The sequence below is a fragment of the Aedes aegypti genome, chromosome 2, assembly GCF_002204515.2.
Source record: "Aedes aegypti strain LVP_AGWG chromosome 2, AaegL5.0 Primary Assembly, whole genome shotgun sequence".
In the NCBI taxonomy this organism is placed as follows: Eukaryota; Metazoa; Arthropoda; class Insecta; order Diptera; family Culicidae; genus Aedes; species Aedes aegypti.
This window is the reverse complement of record NC_035108.1, coordinates 441,405,645-441,424,240: the sequence shown is the minus strand read 5'-3', so window position 1 is coordinate 441,424,240 and position 18,596 is coordinate 441,405,645. Positions and strand designations below refer to the sequence as shown.

Below are 18,596 nucleotides of genomic sequence, written 5' to 3'. Positions count from 1 at the left end.
TTTTATCAAATTAATTGATGTAACACCAACTAAATAAATAATAAATAAATAAAAATAGTAGACGGAAGTCTACGAAATCGCTGGGCGAGAGGTGTGGTGAGCTATATTCCCGGGTTTCAACGGCCGTACCAGACAAGCGAAAGTTCAAACAAACTCGATAAAGCAGGCCTGCCCAACCTTTTTGAGCGGTGGGCCAAAGCTAAGAAATAATTTTATGTCGCGGGCCACATTTTTAAACGCACAAATATTCCCACGCAGTCTGACAAAATTCAGAAAATGAAGTTCATAAGATCTGACAAAAATTAGTGAATGGAGTAAATTTCATCTGAAGAAATCGAAAAAGAGATAATTCTGCTGGACATTGTGAGAGTCTCTTTCAAAATTATATAATAATCTAGTCCAGAATATTTTAGATCCTGTGAGAATAACACCCAGGATTTAAAAAATAAATCGTGCCCCAAATTCTGTCAAAATCCAACCTAATATTATTAGCATGAATCGGAATGTGCTAAAATGAAGCTTTTACGAAAATCTTGGTCAGAACGTCCAAGACTTTACAAGAATCGTGCCAAGGATTCCTTCAGAATCTCACTTAATCTTGGCATATAGGAATCTTTGAAAGTCCTAAATGGTATTTAAAAAAAATCTTCTCATAATTTGTTAATAAATTAGATTAGTGTTCTGACAAAATGTTACATAGCTTTATGTTAAAATCTTCCAGGATTCTAGAAAATTGTATTCGTTGAAAATCCTGGCTATGGAATCCTGATAAAAATTCTGTGAGAATGTTGCCAATGTTATCCGTGAAAGTCGTATCCAGAATCTTTGAACCCTCCGCGGGCCGCACAAAATGAGGTCGCGGGCCGGATGTGGCCCGCGGGCCGTACGTTGGGCAGCCCTGCGATAAAGCTACGTAGACCCGTTGCAAAACTTACGGTAATGGAAACACGTCCTGGAGGTAAAGCTCAAGGAACCGAGTCGCCTTATGGGATGTGGAATGTTAAAAGCGTTACGTGCGCTAAAGATTCGTGACACCTGTTATCTACTTTGATGAGAAAATAAATCCATTACCCCGAATGACCCGTTACCCCGTTACCTTAAATGACCCATGTTCAACCTTCAGGGAACTAGCGGACTCTGCCTGGAACTACCAACTCGCACATTTATTCTTATGATTAATATTTTCCCATAATTTATTAAATTCAACTTAAACTAGCAACATAACTAACGAGAATTTTAATGTTGAGCACGACAAACATCGGTGAAAACGAACACGAAAACGTAGATTTCACACAAGTGTGGGTCACACGCCTCACGACGACGGAGAATCGATCTGCACTGGTTCGGTTATCGTATCTGAGCAGAGCCAAGAATGTAGTATCTAATCCTTCTCTCGTAGATGTAGATAACGAACAATAGAGAACGTCGTCTCACACACATAGGGTCGCAGAAATAACTATTTCTGGACTAAGACGACTTAAGATCTCGATGAATAATGATGAAGATCTTGTAGCTGAGCGACATGTAAAGAATGGATCAACTGGTAGACATTTTCGTTCGAGTAGAGATAAATGGACAGTTCCTCACCTGGACCTTCTGGATAGAGAGCCTTGTCAAATTAACGCCAGCAATCCGTTGGTTGTTGCAGTTCTCTATAGTCTTGTTCAGGCTTCAAACATGCAAAAAAGAATAAGACCCGGGATATATAGGACCCTTCGGTTTGATGTTTAGTTGATCCGCTGAAGAAACGATGAAAGCGACGAAAGGCTTGGAGAAACTTTGCCGTACTGAAATCCACGTCAAGCTCTAGGTGGACTGACTTTGTGTTGGAGCAAATGAATAGTGAAACATAGGCTTTTGGTGGCGCGTCTCGACGATGGCGTGGCTTCAAATAGATCGGACCTCGAAAGTCGATCCCGACTACGGAGAATGGCTATGAAGCTTGCGATAACACGTTACAGTGGAACTTCGGCAATGAACTGTTCGAAGGCTTTCGGTTTTTGCTCGGAAACACGTCACGCAGTTGTGAACAATCCGCCGAGGTGTATTTCTGCCTCTCAATATCCAAAATCGCACCGGAAGAATGTTGGTGAGAAGCTGCACTGCTGCGTGAAGAAAACGTCCATGATGACTCCGAATAAGAAGTTCCGTGAATGGGTGTGAACCTGGGAGCCGAATCTGATGACGGGAATCCAAAGGTTGTGAGGAGTGATCGAGACGTCCTCCGATACGTAGAACATCATCCGAATCAACGATTGGGTTGAACCAACGAAGCCAAGTTTTTTTTTTTGCTCTGACAGCCTTCAATTCCGCCTGAAAGCTGTCCTTCTGGACTAAGTGTACGAGAGTGAATTCAGCGCTAAGAATCTCGGCAGTACATAGTGGCAAGGAACCGACTCGTGTGGATTTTGATAGACCTAGATTATTGAAATACCGCCGCCAGTACGCAGTGCTCCGCAGCATATGTTGGTAGTTGGAGAATCGATCAACGTACTCTTCAACGAATGTTGCCGAAGGAGACGCAGTTGCAAATGAAGCCTTCCGTGCTTCCTTTGCGCTTCTTCGTCAATACCTTCGCGGACTTGTATTGGCCATGATTCCTTTTCGGGTACTTCCCAACACCTTTGACACTGGAGAAGCACCACCGCTGGCAGCCTCCTTGAGATTATATTAAAATTTATGGTCTCAGTAATTTGCTGGATTTTGAAACGTGATTGCCGACGAACGTGGACCATGTCAACGGTATTGCCTTTAGCCAATTTATTATGGTCGTCGAATCAACCCAGATATATGTTTCGAAAAAAAAACGCAGCGCAGCGGAGAACTTAAGGTAAACTTCTAAACGGGGAATGCTTTGTTGTTTGAGTGATGCGACCTTTGAGCGAGACGTCAGAAGTGCGACCCTTACTGTCCCTAAGGCGTTTGACGATCGGATGTAAGCACATGTTCCACAACCGGCTAAAGAGGCATCAGAAAAGATGTGGTGGTTGAATCTGTGATCAAACTAATGCTATCGATGCGTAACTCATCAGCGTAGTATATCGTTTCGCGTTGTTACTGCAGGCCAACCGTAGAGTGGACATGACAACCTGTAACGGTACAAACAGATGTATTCCGAGAAGACAAGCTGGACAGACGAAAACCAAAGGAAGGACGAGGTGGACCTAAAGAACAACCAAAGTAGAAAATCAAACAAAGACTTTAATTTGCTTTCAGAAAATTGTAAATGAGCATTATGAATTCAAGGTCCAGCCTACCCAGAGCCAGAACATCTCTAATGTTTGCCTTATCTGGTTTCCCTCGAGTAGGGAAGGCTAAAATCCTCCAGGACGTGAAAATCAGTGGCATTTCGACGAAAGACAGCAAAGAAGTAAGAAGAAGACTGTCAACAAAAAGAAGACCGACAAATCGAAGATTCAGTGCTACAGGTGCAAGCAATTCGGTCACTTTGTTTCGGAGTGCTAGCAGAAAGGACCGAATGATCCGAAGGATACAAAGGAGACATCTGACAAAAGGATTGTATCGATGACCACACCCGAAGAAAAGCGAAGCGGATTGGTTCTTCTATTCGGGATCTACATTGCATATGTGCAGCAGTAAGGCGTTTTTGCAAGATGCGCAGGAATCGTCGTGTCTTGTGAGTGTGGCCAACGATGCTGAATTAGCTGTGCTGGCTACCGGGAATGTGGCAAAGGAAGCAGACATTGATAGAGGGTCATGCGACTTGACGATTTCCGATGCTTTGTGCGTTCCGGAGATAGCAATCAACCTTCTTTCGGTCAGTAGGGCTACAGCGTTCACTTCACCAGGGATGCATGTGAGGTGCGGTCCGATAGAGGCCCTCGGTCAGGAAACAAGCGGACTGTACAAGCTGTACAAGAAAGTCCTGTACGCTGTCAACTGGTGACATCATTCTGTGGCATCGCAGGATGGGGCATCTGAACATTGAACTTTAATGAAGTTTCGAAGTTTAGAGTTGATTTCGGTAATGCTGAAATCCTACTTGTGTCACTTGTCTGGAAGGGTAACATTTTTGACAGCCATTTAACAGTGAAGGAACACGAGCGACCAAGGTGCTAGAGCTAGTCTACTCGGACGATGACAGTCACAAGTTGGTCGTGTACTTTCTGAAGTCGAAAACAGAGGTACTGGAAAGTTTCAAGAAGTACAAAGTCCTGATGGAAAACCAGACCAATAAGAGGATTCAAGAACTTCGCACTGTAATGGCTCCAAGTATGCCAACATGTAGATGAAACGGTTCTTGCGCAGCTATGGTATTCGCCATGAAACGACGATATTATATAACACCGAGTAGAATGGGCTGGCAGAGCGTATGAACAGTCGTTGAGAGGGCTCGATGTTTACTTTTGGATGGAGGCTTAGACTTGTGCTTTTAGCCATCGCTGTGCAAAATTTTTTGATAGACCGATCACCGACCAAGGGTGTTTCGGTGACGCCAGAGAAGCGCTTCACGGGATAGCTACCGGACTTGTCGGGACTGAAGGTTTTTGGAGCAAAAGTGATGTGCTACCAAGCAGCGTAGGCGGAAGTGGAACGTCAAGTCTGAGCCGGGCATCTTCGTTGGCTTTGCGTATCAGTCGAAAGGATATCGAGTGTACTTACCGATGACAAAAACGGTTTAGATTGTTCGAGATGCATTTTGTTCAGTGAAGAAGTGGAGTTTTCGGCAGAAGTTCCAGAGGTTATATTTCCGGAACGCCGAACAACTATGAACCAGATGCTGATTAGTAACAAATCAAGTGTAGGGGCCAAAATTCTCGAAGACAATCATGAGGCTTGCGGCGGAGCTGGTGAAGAGCTGGGAGATGTTGCAGAAGCCGATAACAACGATGGCTACAAGTTTTTGTACATCAGCGCAACCGAATCTCTGGAATCATCGTCAGCAGAATCTGTCGCGCTCTCTTCACAACCAGTAGATCCTCTCGTGATCATGCGCAATGAACGGGAGCGCAACATACCAGGAAAGTACCAAGATTATGATATAACGTTCAGTGTTATCCCTAAAAGATTATCCGTATCTCAGGAACTACCACTGGAAAGTGACGTTAGTGAACCGCAATCTTTTCAAGAAGCGATGAAATCCGGCGAGAAGGAGTTGTGGCTGCGCGCTATGGAGGAGGAGTTCCACGCATTATAATCGAATCATCCATGGCAGTTGATGAACCTACCACCAGGACGGAAGGCCCTAAAGTGCAAATAGGAAGAAGATGAACTCGGATGGATCATTGGACCGGCGCAAGGCCCGTCTCGTGATAAAAGGTTTTTTCAAGTGAAGGGCATTCTATAAACGCGACATACTCTGCAGTGGTCAGATATGCCAGTATCCGGTATCTGATGGCTATAGCAGCTCAGTTGGATGCAATCACAGCCTTTTTGCAAGGGGACCTGTCAGATTAGGAAATTTTCATAGAACAACCCGAAGGCTTCGTTCAAAAGGATCCACGAAAGGTTTGTCGACTGGAAAAGGCGCTGTATGGCCTGAAACAAGCTAGTCGTGTCTGGAACATGAAGTTAGACACAGAACTGAAGAATCATCACTGCAGTTTACATCGACGATTTGTTATTGTTCTCAAACGATCCAGAGTGGCTTGATTCAGTGAAGCGTCAGCTTTCAGTGAACTTCCATATAAAGGATTTGGGTGAAGCCAAGCAGGTGCACGGAATGCGGATTACCAGGACAGGTGACACTATTGCGTTGGATCAGCAACGGTACATTGAAGAGTTACTTCGGAAGATCAACATGGTGGACTGTAATCTGACGTCGACACCAGCTGAAGTGAATCAGCGCTGAAGTACCTTCAGGGTACCAAATCGCTGGGATTGGTCTTTCGGAAGACGTCTAGTGCAGCGTTTGAAGGATATAGCGATGCGGACTGTGGAAACGACCCACATTCACGAAGATCAGTCACAGGATGTCTGTTCCAGTTCGGAAGCGGATCAGTGTCATGGAGCAGCAGAAAGCAGCCGACCGTTGCGCTCTCTACAATGGAGGCAGAATATGGACCAATGCACGAGTTCACTATTTGACGTTTGAGCGGTGCCGTGTTATTTATGTGACCATGGAAACCAGTGAATTCGGCGCCGCTCAAACGTCAAATTAGTGAACTCGTGCATCAGTCCATATGAACCGATGCACGAGTTCACTAATTTGACGTTTGAGCGGTGCCGAATTCACTCGTTGCTATGACCACATAAATAACACGGCACCGCTTAAAAGTCAAAGAGTGAACTCGTGCATTGGTCCATGGCGTTGTCAGCAGCATCGCAGGAGGCGTTATGGTGTCGCGGCTTCCGTGCAGAGTTGCTCGGAACCAATAATCATCCACTGTGACAACCGTGATGCATTATGCTTAGCGGAGAAGGAGATTGGTTATTCGCCGAGAAGTAAGCACATTGATGTGCGACATCACTTTGTCTGAGAACTCTTACAATTCAGTTGAAGTACATCAGTTCGGCTGACCAGAAGGCAGACGCCCTTACTAAACCGGTCTCTGGACAGTTGTAGTCAGTTTTCGAAATCCCACAAATTCGCAGTTAAAGGGTTGACCAGTGTCAACTTCACTTATACCATTTACTCTGTATTTACCAAAGCAACAAAAAACGTGTAGCTCTACCAGCTCATTAAATCAAACCAAAACAAAAGCACGCGTTTTCATTAAATAAATTTAATAAATTTTATGCTCTGCTAATTCCCATACTGAGTAATGTATTGGATAGTAGTTCACTTTTTAACTTAGATTCAGAATATGTAAGAAACTGGATACCCCTAAACAAGCCAATTACCTTTCGATCTATACTAAAAAACTTCGCGCGTCGTGTTCCCGTTGTAGTGAAAAAGTGCCGCGATTCGTTAGTAATGTTTGATCCAGTGTTGATAGACTCACACTCAAAATCTCAAGCAATACGCTCTCCCGTGAGAGCAAACGTATTAGAGATCTGCTTCGCAAATCTCACGCTTGAGATTTTGATGCAAAATCAACTCAATCAACTGAAACCGTAAAAAATGATTCAGTCGCAAAATCCGTCAAAAACTCGTGAAATCCGAATGTTGTTGTTTACGTTAGAAAGGATTACTATAATTTTACCAGACTAACAAGAAATTGTTGCCGTTTGTGAGTAAACTGTGGAAATACGAGACAATGAGTCAAAAAGGTGAGCCAACTCATCCATGATTTTTTGACTACTGAGTTGCATGATTGACAAATCACGCATGAAAAATCTCAAGCGTGAGTAATGAGAAATTGAGTTTTTCACATCACTATTGATCGTATCGCTCATGTCTAGTGATGAACATTTGTTCGGCATACAATGCGATTATCGAATTATATCGCGAATCTGGTTAGGCGTGATTATATCATAGATCGCATCCCCAAACATTGATGACTCCCAGATCTATACCTTATCCCACTAACCCGATATCCTTTCCATGACAACTGTGGAGATGCAGAGGTATACTCGGTCTGTATTTAATAACAACGGTTGTCTAACTAACATTCCTTCCCTTCCCCGATGGCTATAAGAAAGTGGCCGACGCCGTTTTTGGCTTTGAAAAATTGAGCTCTTGATTTATGCTCATTGAAGAATGAATTGAAGAAAGCTAATCCCAAGCCCCATCCATTAATTCCCTGTGCAACTTCGATTTTTCTGGTCAATCACGGAGTAGCAACTACGAATTGCTACGAATCATCTATGTTCATGCTCATATATCTTAAAAGTCACAAAAGGCGAAAGGCACAGAATACACTGTGTGAAACGCACAATGCGAAACCATAAAGGTGAAAATTTAAACTAAATTGCAACTTTATAATCCCAACCTTATTTAGTCTCAGGATTGAGACTACAGAAGGGCAGCCGATTAACTCGGAGAAACACAAGGTCGTCTGCACCATTGTTCCAGGTATCGCAGGAAGGACACAATACTGTGAAGCGAGCCCTGATACTCCACAGGCCCCTTTAGTGTTTAGGTTTTATTTAGACCCCTAACCATTCATTCTTAGGCACGGTAAGCTTGAAGCCGCATGAATTGTGGGTCACATGTGAGGTGGACATTTACCCCCGGAACAGGCAATCCGTAGTGTTAATTCTCAGCCAATTGAAACAACCGCTACCGACACTACGCGGCTATCTAGGCTGATCGGGAAAAGAATGATTAACTCCTAACGTGCCCAACCTGCCCACTAACTAAACTGGGGTAAGATTAAATGCAAAGCATCATAACATAAATTTATAATGATGAGAAATTCAACTGCAAAAACGTTGAGGTAACAAAAAACATACTTTTAGGGAAGAAAAAAACTGCTAATATTCATTTCATCATGTTCAGAACTATACATTTCTTCTTGCCACGATGTACTCTACCTTCTTTAAACTACTGTCCTGGCGAAAGCAAATCTGGTGTTACTGGGAACTACGAACTGCTAATTGCAGTATCAGAGTTGAATGGAGCATCGTACTTCAACTGATCGGAGCCGGGCTCCCAATGCAGATCCAGGGTTTTGATGGACTGGTTTTTAGCAAAATCTACCGACGGCTCTCAGGTACGATTAGCAAGCGAAACGCCTTCTAGTACTTCCGGACAGTTGCTCGCCCATTTCCGGAGTTGCACTCCAGCTGAATTCAACATTTCGTCCATCTGCTCAAGGAGTTCGATGGCTTCGTCGACAGTGCTTGCTCCGGAAAAGAAGTCGTCGATGTAAAAATCTTCGCTGGCCGCCTGAGCTGCAACTGGAAAGTTTGTCCCTCCGTCGAGTGCGATCTGTTTTAAAAAATTTCAGCAAAAGTTTCAGCAAAATTTGCCGATACATTTTGGCAATGTCAGTAATAAGCATGATCGGATACAAGCGAGATCGCATCGTGATTGCCCTTAAATCTTCCTATACGATTGGATCAACTAGCATAGTATCGTTCAAAGAAACTCCACTGGAGCTCTTGCACGATGCATCGAAAACGACATGGACCTTAGTGGTGGAACTCTCTTCACGAATCACTGGATGATGCGGAATAATGTAAGCAGGATCTGCTGCCACGCTATCAATTCGCTCCATGTGGCCTAACTCCTAGTACTCATCCATGAACTTTGTATATTCCTCAGCAAGCTGCTGGTCTCGTCCCACTCGATTTTTGATCAACCGAAAGCGATGAAGTGTTGCGCGCCTAACGCTTCCTACCTTCTTCATAACGTCTTCCTTGAACGGTATGCGTACCATGTGCCGTTCGTATTCACAGCGAACTGCAGTCTAAGAGAAAAACTTCTTACAAGAGGCTTCGGATGGAGAGGGAACAACTGCCGAATCAACTTCAATCGCCAAAAAATGTTCCATGTTGCCATGGAGGGAAGGGGATTGAAAGTGTGACAATCCTTACAATACTTCCAGAAGACTCACACAAAAATCGAGATAAGGAGGCGGAAGGATTGAAAATATCCAAGTTTTTCGTGACATATAATATATATTGTCACTCAGGTTCATGGGTCACTCGAGGTGATGAGATTTGGAGTAATGGAATTCGGGGTAATGGAATCCGACTACATTTCACAGTCACATTCATATCAAACAACTTCATTAAGGCAAACCGAGCGCTTCGAACAGAACGATCCAAAGGACAACACTCAACGATGTCACCACACCAACATACTTCCTCGAAATTCCCTTTTTCCCTTTCCCGACTTCGTCCTTGCAGTGCGGTTACCACCGTGATTTATACCTTGATCGTTTATGTTCCATTATCCCTGCTCGTCATCGTCGTCGTCCTAAACCGGAGCACCCCGTCAGACATGCGGACGTCGACGTCGATGTCGATGTCGATGTTGTTTTCGGCGTCCTCGTGATGAACTACCTACCGTTGCCATTGCACAACTGTGTTGGTGTGCAACGGTGCTCTGATTCCTTTCCTACTTTTGATCCTTCTTATCTGTTTGGCCAGCGGCGTCCTGCGCTTTTCCGCACCTCGCTTCTTCCCACGAGATTCGGACGGAAATGGGAATGTGTTCAGTTCTCTCTCGCTCTCTCGTTCTGTGGGGTGTTTGATTTCGTGGAGGGTTTTCCACCACGGTGGTATGAGTGACTCCCGGAGAGGGAGAGCAATTTCGGCGGAGAGAGATATTGAAGGCTCACTTCCAAACGGGCGAGGAAGCATGGCGCGGTGCGATATGTGTTTGTGGACGACTGACGACGTCGACGACGACGACGTGATTGTTGTGATGGTCCTCTGGAGTGTGTGATAATTGCATGGGAAGAATTTGTTAGTCTATTCTTAGCATCCAAGAGACAGACAACGACGAGACCGCGCGCGCATACACGAGACTTGCCAATAGCTACAGGACGAGTTACAAGGACTAGATCACGGCGCGCGGTTCCAGTGTCACGTATTGCGGAGTTCGGGTGGAGGTGTGAATCTGTGCGGTCGATTTGCATAGGAAGAGTCGGCAGTAGATGTTTGGGGCATGTGTGAAGTTTGTGACGTGACTCCCCGGCCAGGTGAATGAACACTTTTTCGACCGGGTTTTCCGAATCGACGTCTCCGTTGGAGGATGCTATTTGAAGGCTAATTTTCTCGTCAACACGCAAAGCTTCATCGGAGGCAAGAAAAGCTGTGTGCAAATCGCCAAATTGACCCATCCATCGCGCGAAATTTGTGTGCCTCTAGAGTGGTGGAAAATCGATCAGCAGTGTACGGGGAGAACCAAGATTGAAGTGGACCGATAGAGTTGGTCGGAGGTCTTGGGGTCCCCCCCAAGAAAGCTAAGATTTATTCGGTTTCGTACGTGGTTTTAATGGTTTTTCATTAAGATTCCCATTTAGTTGTCGGAGGGCCGAGTGTTTTTATTGGCCACGTGACTCACAGTGCGTCTTTCGGTTCGTGATCAGTTTCGTGCGTGCGTGAGCTGGGAAACCAGTGAAAAGTGAAGCGAGAAATGATAAATAATTCTAATTAGGATATAAATGTTGTGATGGAGTGATTCTCGCCACGAAAGCCGGAGAAAAACGGGCCGCTCGCCTTAAATAAGTTGTACGAATTCTAATTGGTGTTTGGCGAACTGATCCCGCCGCAACGTGCCCTGATATGGTTGATATCGAGCTAATGATGCCAGGTACGAACTCGGTGGACTGAGGCCGAAACAAATCACTGTAGATTATAAAGTTAATGTCGCGAATAAAAAAGCAGGGGTCCTGTAAGCCGATCGAAGAAAGGAAGTTTATGAGTTGGTCCGAGTTTGACGTATTATTCCTGGTTTTTTGATTGACGACGACAAGCTCATTGGAAGTATGAGAGGTGCGTGAGATCGTAAAATACGTTTCGAGTTTTCCCTTTCGGGTGCAACTACATATTTGCGTATTTGGGTTGATTCAATTAATTATGATTAAATAGATGTGAGCCAGAGCTCAGCGGTGGACTCGTGACGGTTTCTTATCAGCGGTGGAAATTTATTGCCATGGGTGTTTGATGTCAAGTGGAAGATGTATTTTCAAGGCAGAAAATAATTGGTTTTATTTAGTGTTTATTTGCGCTTTGATGGTCGTGCCGACGGTGTTGCGAATTTTTGGGCGTTCAGATCGTAAATGCTGGTGGAATGACTTAATTTGAGCAGGGCTTATGAATATTGATCACCTCTACTTGCTGAGATACTAATTTACTGACCCATTAGGAGTAATGATGGATGAATCATTCAACAATTGCCCGCAATAGTGGTTCAAATAGAAGTACCGTAAAACGGGGTATTTTCGATAATGCGGATAACTTTTATTTACGAGACCCACAACATACTAACCGAAATTACTTAGTTTCTGTTAATCAGTTAAGCAAAAGGAATGAAAATGTAAGAAGTATTATTATGACACTTCATGCCAGCGTTATTCTTGTTGGAATCGAAAGCATTGAAGGCTTTTTATAGGTCAATATAAATATATGAGATAGCACTATTTAACGAAGTTTTGTAGAGTTCGTTACTTATACTTGGTAGCCTAGTTATTGTAAAACTTGTATTTGGTCTTAAATCTCTTAGCGAACCGCATTTTTACAAATTGTCACTAGTTTAGTACTAAAAGTTCCATTCAACGCCAAACCTTACGTAATTCATCCGATTTTGTTCGATATATGTTCATTGTTATTTTAAAAACGATTGTTTTTCTTGTTGAATTGGATGAAACATGAGAATCAATCGATAACTTTAGACTATTTTTTATAGACTTTGGCCATATTTGTTACTGCCTAAACAACTTTTGTAGGTGTATTTTACTTTGAATTCTGTACTTTTATCAGTAAAATCTAATCCACGTTCTATCAATCCAGTTACAACTACAATGATGTCAATCAGTAGTTTAGTTGTGGATTTCTTTGTGTTTACATACCCATTATTGAAGTTACACTAAATCCAAATACGGCTCTCGATTATATGAAAAATTAAAGGTGTATTCATAATGAATCGTTTTAAGATTGTACAACTGCTTTGAAAAAAAAACAAAAACTGCCAATGTTACCCCGTTTAGATAATAAGGTAAGATAATTAGGTAATAAGCACAGGGCTTCGTGAAATTCAGTTTACTTGTTTATTATAACAGTACTACAGTTATCAACTGACAAACAAACAGGCATACTGAGTACAAGTTTTAAATGTTATTCTCAATTTTGAGATATAAATACTTCTTCAAAGGTTTGGGAACAGTATTTTCGATGGACTGGGCAAGTTATTGCAGCATTTTTCACTCATTCAAATTGAAATACAGTCGACTCTCCACAACTTGATATTCTTTAACTCGATGGATTTTTCGGTCATCTTAAATTTCCATACTCTGTGAGTCGATATTTCCAGAACTCCATATCTACACTAGTCGGGTGCAGGTCGTTAGGCCGAATGCCGTTAAGCCGAATGTCGTTAGGCCGAATGCCGCTAGGCCGAATGCCGCTAGGCCGAATGCCGTTAGGCCGAAAGGGTTGTTAGGCCGAAATAACATTTGATCATTTACTACTATTTCAAATGGCTAACACATTCATCAATGTTTTTTCCTTCTTTAAATCGAAGGCTGTTCTTTCTAGTTGTATTTCGCAGCGGTTATTGTGGGCTTCTAGGTTCATTAAAACTATCGGCCATTTTCGGCCTAACGACCCTTCCGGCCTAACGGCATTCGGCCTAATGACCTTCGGCTTAACGACATTCGGCCTAACGGGATAGAACCACACTAGTCGATGTCACGTGTGAGGAAAATTGGGTCCTAAAATTTTTAATGAAATCTTGTTTTTATTTAATAACACGAAAAAGCATGTTACTGTAACTACTTTAGCAATTTTTCCCGCTCAAATAATGGCTATATCATGTTTAAACTTTAATTTAAAAATTTGGTCTATAAATGAACCTTGACACTTTTGATCATGTTTGACGTTCGCTTAGTCGACAAAAACACCACAGGGGTTTTAGATCGACCACTGGGGTTGTTCCTATCTGACATTTCGTAAGGGACACGGAAAACAAAATACACCCAAAATTTGAGTTTAAGCCAAAGGATGTGACAAATTCTAAAAAAAATGTTTTTTGGGCTTAAACCAACGGAAAACATTAGAAAATTGAGTAAACATGTGTTTTTGGCCTAAATTTAAGCGTTTGGCACTAAAATCGGGACAGGGCTTTAGGACCCTATTGCTATCCAAAACTCGATAAAAATCTTCTAATTCGGGGATACATGGAACCTTTCTCATCTAGAGGAGAAATAATAAACTTGCAAGTTATAATGAAAGGTGAAAAACATGGAAACAAAAACATTGATTGTCAGTAAAAATAACATGATTATTCGAGCATTATGAATCAAGTTTTCAAGTATTTTTTTTTTAAATATTATTTACAAAATGATATGGCTCTCTTATAGAAGTGATCATAAAAGTTTTGTAAATACAGAAGTGTGCTCCATTGATTTTGGCATTTTTTTTGTATAAGTACATTCCTTTACTCGATAATTCTATAAGTCGATGGTCCCTTGAATATCGAGTTATGGCTAGTCGACTGTATTTTAATTTGAAATAGCGGAAAATGCTGCAATAACATGCCCAGTCTACTAACCCGAAGCCATTCATAAATTTTTGGGGATATAATCGCGTATATTCTCCGAAAATACTATTTCCAACCCTATGAAGAGGTATTTAAATCACAAAATTAAGAATAACATTTAAAACTTGTCCTCAGTATGCCTGCACGGTCGTCGATGTTTGGAAAGCTCTCAATCGATAACTGTGGACGTTACACAACGTCCCGAGTAACACACATGTTTTAATTGATGCATATTAACTCTTATATGACAAAATCTAGTCATATAAGAGTTAATATGCGTCAATTATAACATGTGTGTTCCTTGGGGTAGATTGGCAAAGTCAAACATGACTTTAAATCCGATTTCTAAATTACCCTCAGCTTCTTGAAAATATGTCAGCTACTTCCCCGATCAAGTCATACTACCAGGTAAGGATAGAAAATAATTACCTTTAGCGACAAACCAGTATTTGAATGGTCTGAGAGATCCGTGGCTCTTGCAGAAGGTTGATGTCAACACTTCATAGAATTGCCGACGGCACTTCTCCGATACGTTTTTGTCCGCTCACATTCTGAGAGTTGAGTAAATACAGTAGATACATTAAGACAAAACTACAATTATTTTTTCAACTCAACGTTTTCGATAAAAATTGCACAATTTTCGATGAAATTTATGTATTGTCGTAAGACATAAAGATGGTCAGAAACATCAGCAACATAAGATGTAGACACTAACTAATGCATTTCTATTTACCATCAGCATCAAGCACAAATTCATAGACATAGATTAGTCACTGTTGATGTCTTGTCCTTACCAAAGACAACATAAAAAGCAATACAAATGTAATGCTTGGCTTTGTGTCTTTTGATCCACATGGCAACAAATTTCAGCGGGTAACGTGAATGTTTGATTCAAGCTGATTTTGAACATTGACATACCGATGGCTTAAAGTTTTAAAAGGGTCAAAACTTACAGGGTGATTACTAATTCCTGTCAGTAAAGTAAATGATCGTAGATAAAAGATGTATGAATGAATTTGAATTTCTGGTGTACATCCTGTTTTGCACATCTATAAAGTTCGTTTTGACAAAGTGAAGATTAAATATTTTTTTCATTTACCATAGTTTTTACTCGTTTGTGTTGTTTTAACGGCATTGCACCTGGCACGCACGTTTTCCACAGATATGTATTTTAGACTAAACTCCGCTGAAAAAAATGCCTGATTGAAACAGCATGTTATCACAATCTTTTAGACTTACTAGGAAATAGCATAAGACTGATTATGGAAAATTTTAGCGAAAAAAATATGTCTTTTTTGGTTAAAATACATATATGCTTCTGAATAACGTGCCTGTTAACTGTAATGCTTCTGAAACAACGCTTGTGGCTGGTAATTGAGGTAAAAAAATTATATGTTATCTATGTATAGCGAAGACAAATGTTATAGATGTCCAAAACTGGATATGCACTGGTAATTAAAATCCATACAACCATCTTTTTTGTAGGATTACTTATTTTACTGACAGGATATAGTAATCACCCTGTAAACTAAAAAAGTAAACAACTCTGTTCTATAACATAATTGTGGTGAAGTTCTATACCTCTTTTTTACAGGGTGCACCATCTCTTATGTCGGTATCCTTTTGCAATTTATTTGAACTATTCCATAAAAAATATCAATCAAGTGGCTGCTTTTATTGACCACAGCAAATGAGCACAAGTCCGAGATTTACTGGCATACACTTTCCTTTACTAAAACTTCTACAAAATTGAGTCAGGGAGAGTCAAATTAATATCCCCAAATTGAAATCAAATGTCCTTTTTTTTGACAAGAGACGTTCAGAGAATTTTCGATGCAGAAGCTGAAAGGTTTGATTTGCAATGAGACAGGGAGCGCTGTTTCATTAAAACCAGTAAATGCCAAAACCATCTTCACGCATTTGTAGGCAGACATAATGAGCCAACGTCCAAAACATCGATGTCCATCGACTGTTGTTTAAAAATATGGCGTGAACTGGAACGGCGCTCACAGGCATTAATTGATCATGGGATGACGCCTCACGGATCTTGAATAGATTTTCTGTTTCTCATATGTGAAATTTTTGCTTATTAATGCCGCCATTAATGAACGCTGAATTAACACAATTGAAAGACTATTTTCAATGTAAAGCGTCACTTCATGGTGCATTTTTTTGTGTAAAGTTATTCATGGTTAAAATTGTACTGAACTGACGTTTCCAAAACATGTCTAACCCAGTCGATCGGGTGATATATGTCAAAGTTATTCAATGTTTACATTCCGACATAAAAGATGACAGCACAGTCCAAACACAAACAAATATAATAAGATTCAGTAAATATTAGTTTTAGTTATTATACATTGGCGATGTTAACTTTTCCATTTGAAATTTGGTTGACAGGTGCAACTTTAAAGCATGTGTTTGAAAATGTTGTAACCCAGCGGAATTCAGAAAATTCTCCGCAAAAATTTCATGCCATTCGGGTTATTGCTAAAACACAGTGCTCGAAGCCTTCGAGTTGATCACTTCGTATTTATGAAATTTGGTCAGTTTTTTCAACACTGTACATGGGACTTTTAAACGTTTTTATTCTTGGAAAATCCTGATTTTTGATCTAGGAGCCTCTGACATGAACTTGTTTAAAGGGGCTATATTCGTCTTCAATGGGTTACCAAATTTGCTCTTGTCCACAGTTGATCAGCAGAAGTTTTCTCGTTTCATTTTGTATGGGGAAAGGCTTCTGACTTCAAATTTTTCGTAAATGAAAGCATTAATCGAAAAAATATTTGGTGATGATAGTCAATGACTATTAGTCATTATCATTACGTACAACCCGTACCAAGTATTTTTTTTTAATTTATGGAATTTTGCAAGACGACACATATGGATCGACCTGGAACAAGTCACAGTAAAACGGTGGATAGATTTTATCAAAAATTGAACGTTTTTCGAAGTGAATACTCTTCAAACTACCTGCAAAAGTTTAATTTGCCAGACTGGTTTGGCTTAAAAGTGAAATCAACGTTTGATATTCAGGCAAAATATTGCAATCATCATTTAATCAATAGACTAAACGAGTAGCTCCTATATAATGTGCTAGAGATGTTAACAGTTATGATGTAAAACTGTGAACAACCTGATCCACGGTTAGCACCAATAGCTCGACACGGGCCGATAATCTACTTATTGAGATCACTACGTACGTGTTTGTTGCTGGGAAGTCATGGAATTCCGAGTTCACCTATAAGATCTGCGAGAGGACTGAAACAGCCTCTGACACCAACCCTGTGGTCACATGTGACTGTTGTCTCAACACCTTCCATGTGAAATGCAAAAAATCAGCAAGGCTGCACTGAATAGCCTGTCTGGAGCGCCGTACTTTTGTTCCCCGAAGTGCAGTGAAATATTTCGACGGTTCACGGCTTTCACCTCTAACAAAAAGTTGTGTGAAGCCGACAAGGAATTCATCACAGCGACTATAAAAGATGCTCTGGCTGAAAAACTCGATTCTGTTATTGACGAAATACGCAATCTCCAAATCGGTCAGGATGTAATAGCAAAGGAACAGGATGACCTCAAGGAACGTTGTTCGCATCTGGAGAATGCAGTCAGCGATCTGGAAGATGAAGTGGAATTTTTGCATCGAGATAGGATATCAAATAACGTCATGTTCTTCGGAGTCCCATTGATGGCCAGCGAAAACACCACTGACGTTGTTCAAGCAATCATTAACCGATTGACCTATGCGCAACCACAGTTAATCACCAGAAACGATATACTCTCCGTGTTTCGTTTTCCTCAGAAAAGCAAAAACTCTAGTGCACCTCTTATCAGAGTCGTCTTTAAAAGCTGTAACTGTAAAGGGCAATTCATGCAAACTGCGCGTCAAATCCAGAACTTGGCGTCAACTGACGTGGATGCAACTTGGACAGTTAATGGGGCTGGATCCAAAATTGTTATTCGAGAGGAAGCAACAAAACTAAGTCAACATATCTACAAGCAGCTAAAATCCAAGCAAAAGGATCTGGGTCTTCAGTACGTTTGGATTGGTCGCAACAGCGTTGTACTGGTTAAGAAAGATGACAGCTCATCTACTGTGAAAATCAAAAACTGGAATGACCTCGATAAACTTCAGGGCTCACTACTGAAAGAAACAAACAAAAGAACTGCAAGTGAGATCAGTCCTCAGCAAGATCATATTCCAAAGAAATATTGCTCATAAATGATAATTGTTTTTCTCAAGATGTCTATTCACATTTACTTAGTTTTAGAGATTTCGGTAGGATTAGGTTTGAACTAGAAAATATCTTACTTATGGATTCGAAAATATTTAATTTTAAATTTTCAGATCTAGATGAATTTAATTTAAATACCAATTTCAATGCATTATCTAACAAGGAAAATTCTATGGTAATTCTTCAACAAAACATGCAAGGAATAAATAATTTCTCAAAGTTCGATAACTTCTCTCTGTTTCTTAATGAATTACAGTGCAATATTGATATTATAGTATTAACTGAAACATGGATTAGGATGAAAA

The 18,596-nt window shown here is 41.1% G+C and overlaps 1 protein-coding gene across 6 annotated transcripts in view; it reads left to right on the top strand.

Annotated features, from left to right (window-relative positions):
* Window positions 1–18,596, top strand: part of LOC23687649 (transcription factor hamlet) — a 453,938-nt gene that overhangs the window by 267,439 nt on the left and 167,903 nt on the right. Inside the window, exon 1 of one of the 6 annotated variants that reach the window (XM_021847869.1) lies at window positions 10,160–11,110. The exons of 4 other annotated variants lie outside the window; for them this stretch is intronic. In XM_021847869.1, coding sequence (XP_021703561.1) covers window positions 11,083–11,110 — 28 coding nt within the window. In that variant the 5' untranslated portion in view covers window positions 10,160–11,082. One more of the 6 variants, XM_021847870.1, reaches the window with a different exon arrangement.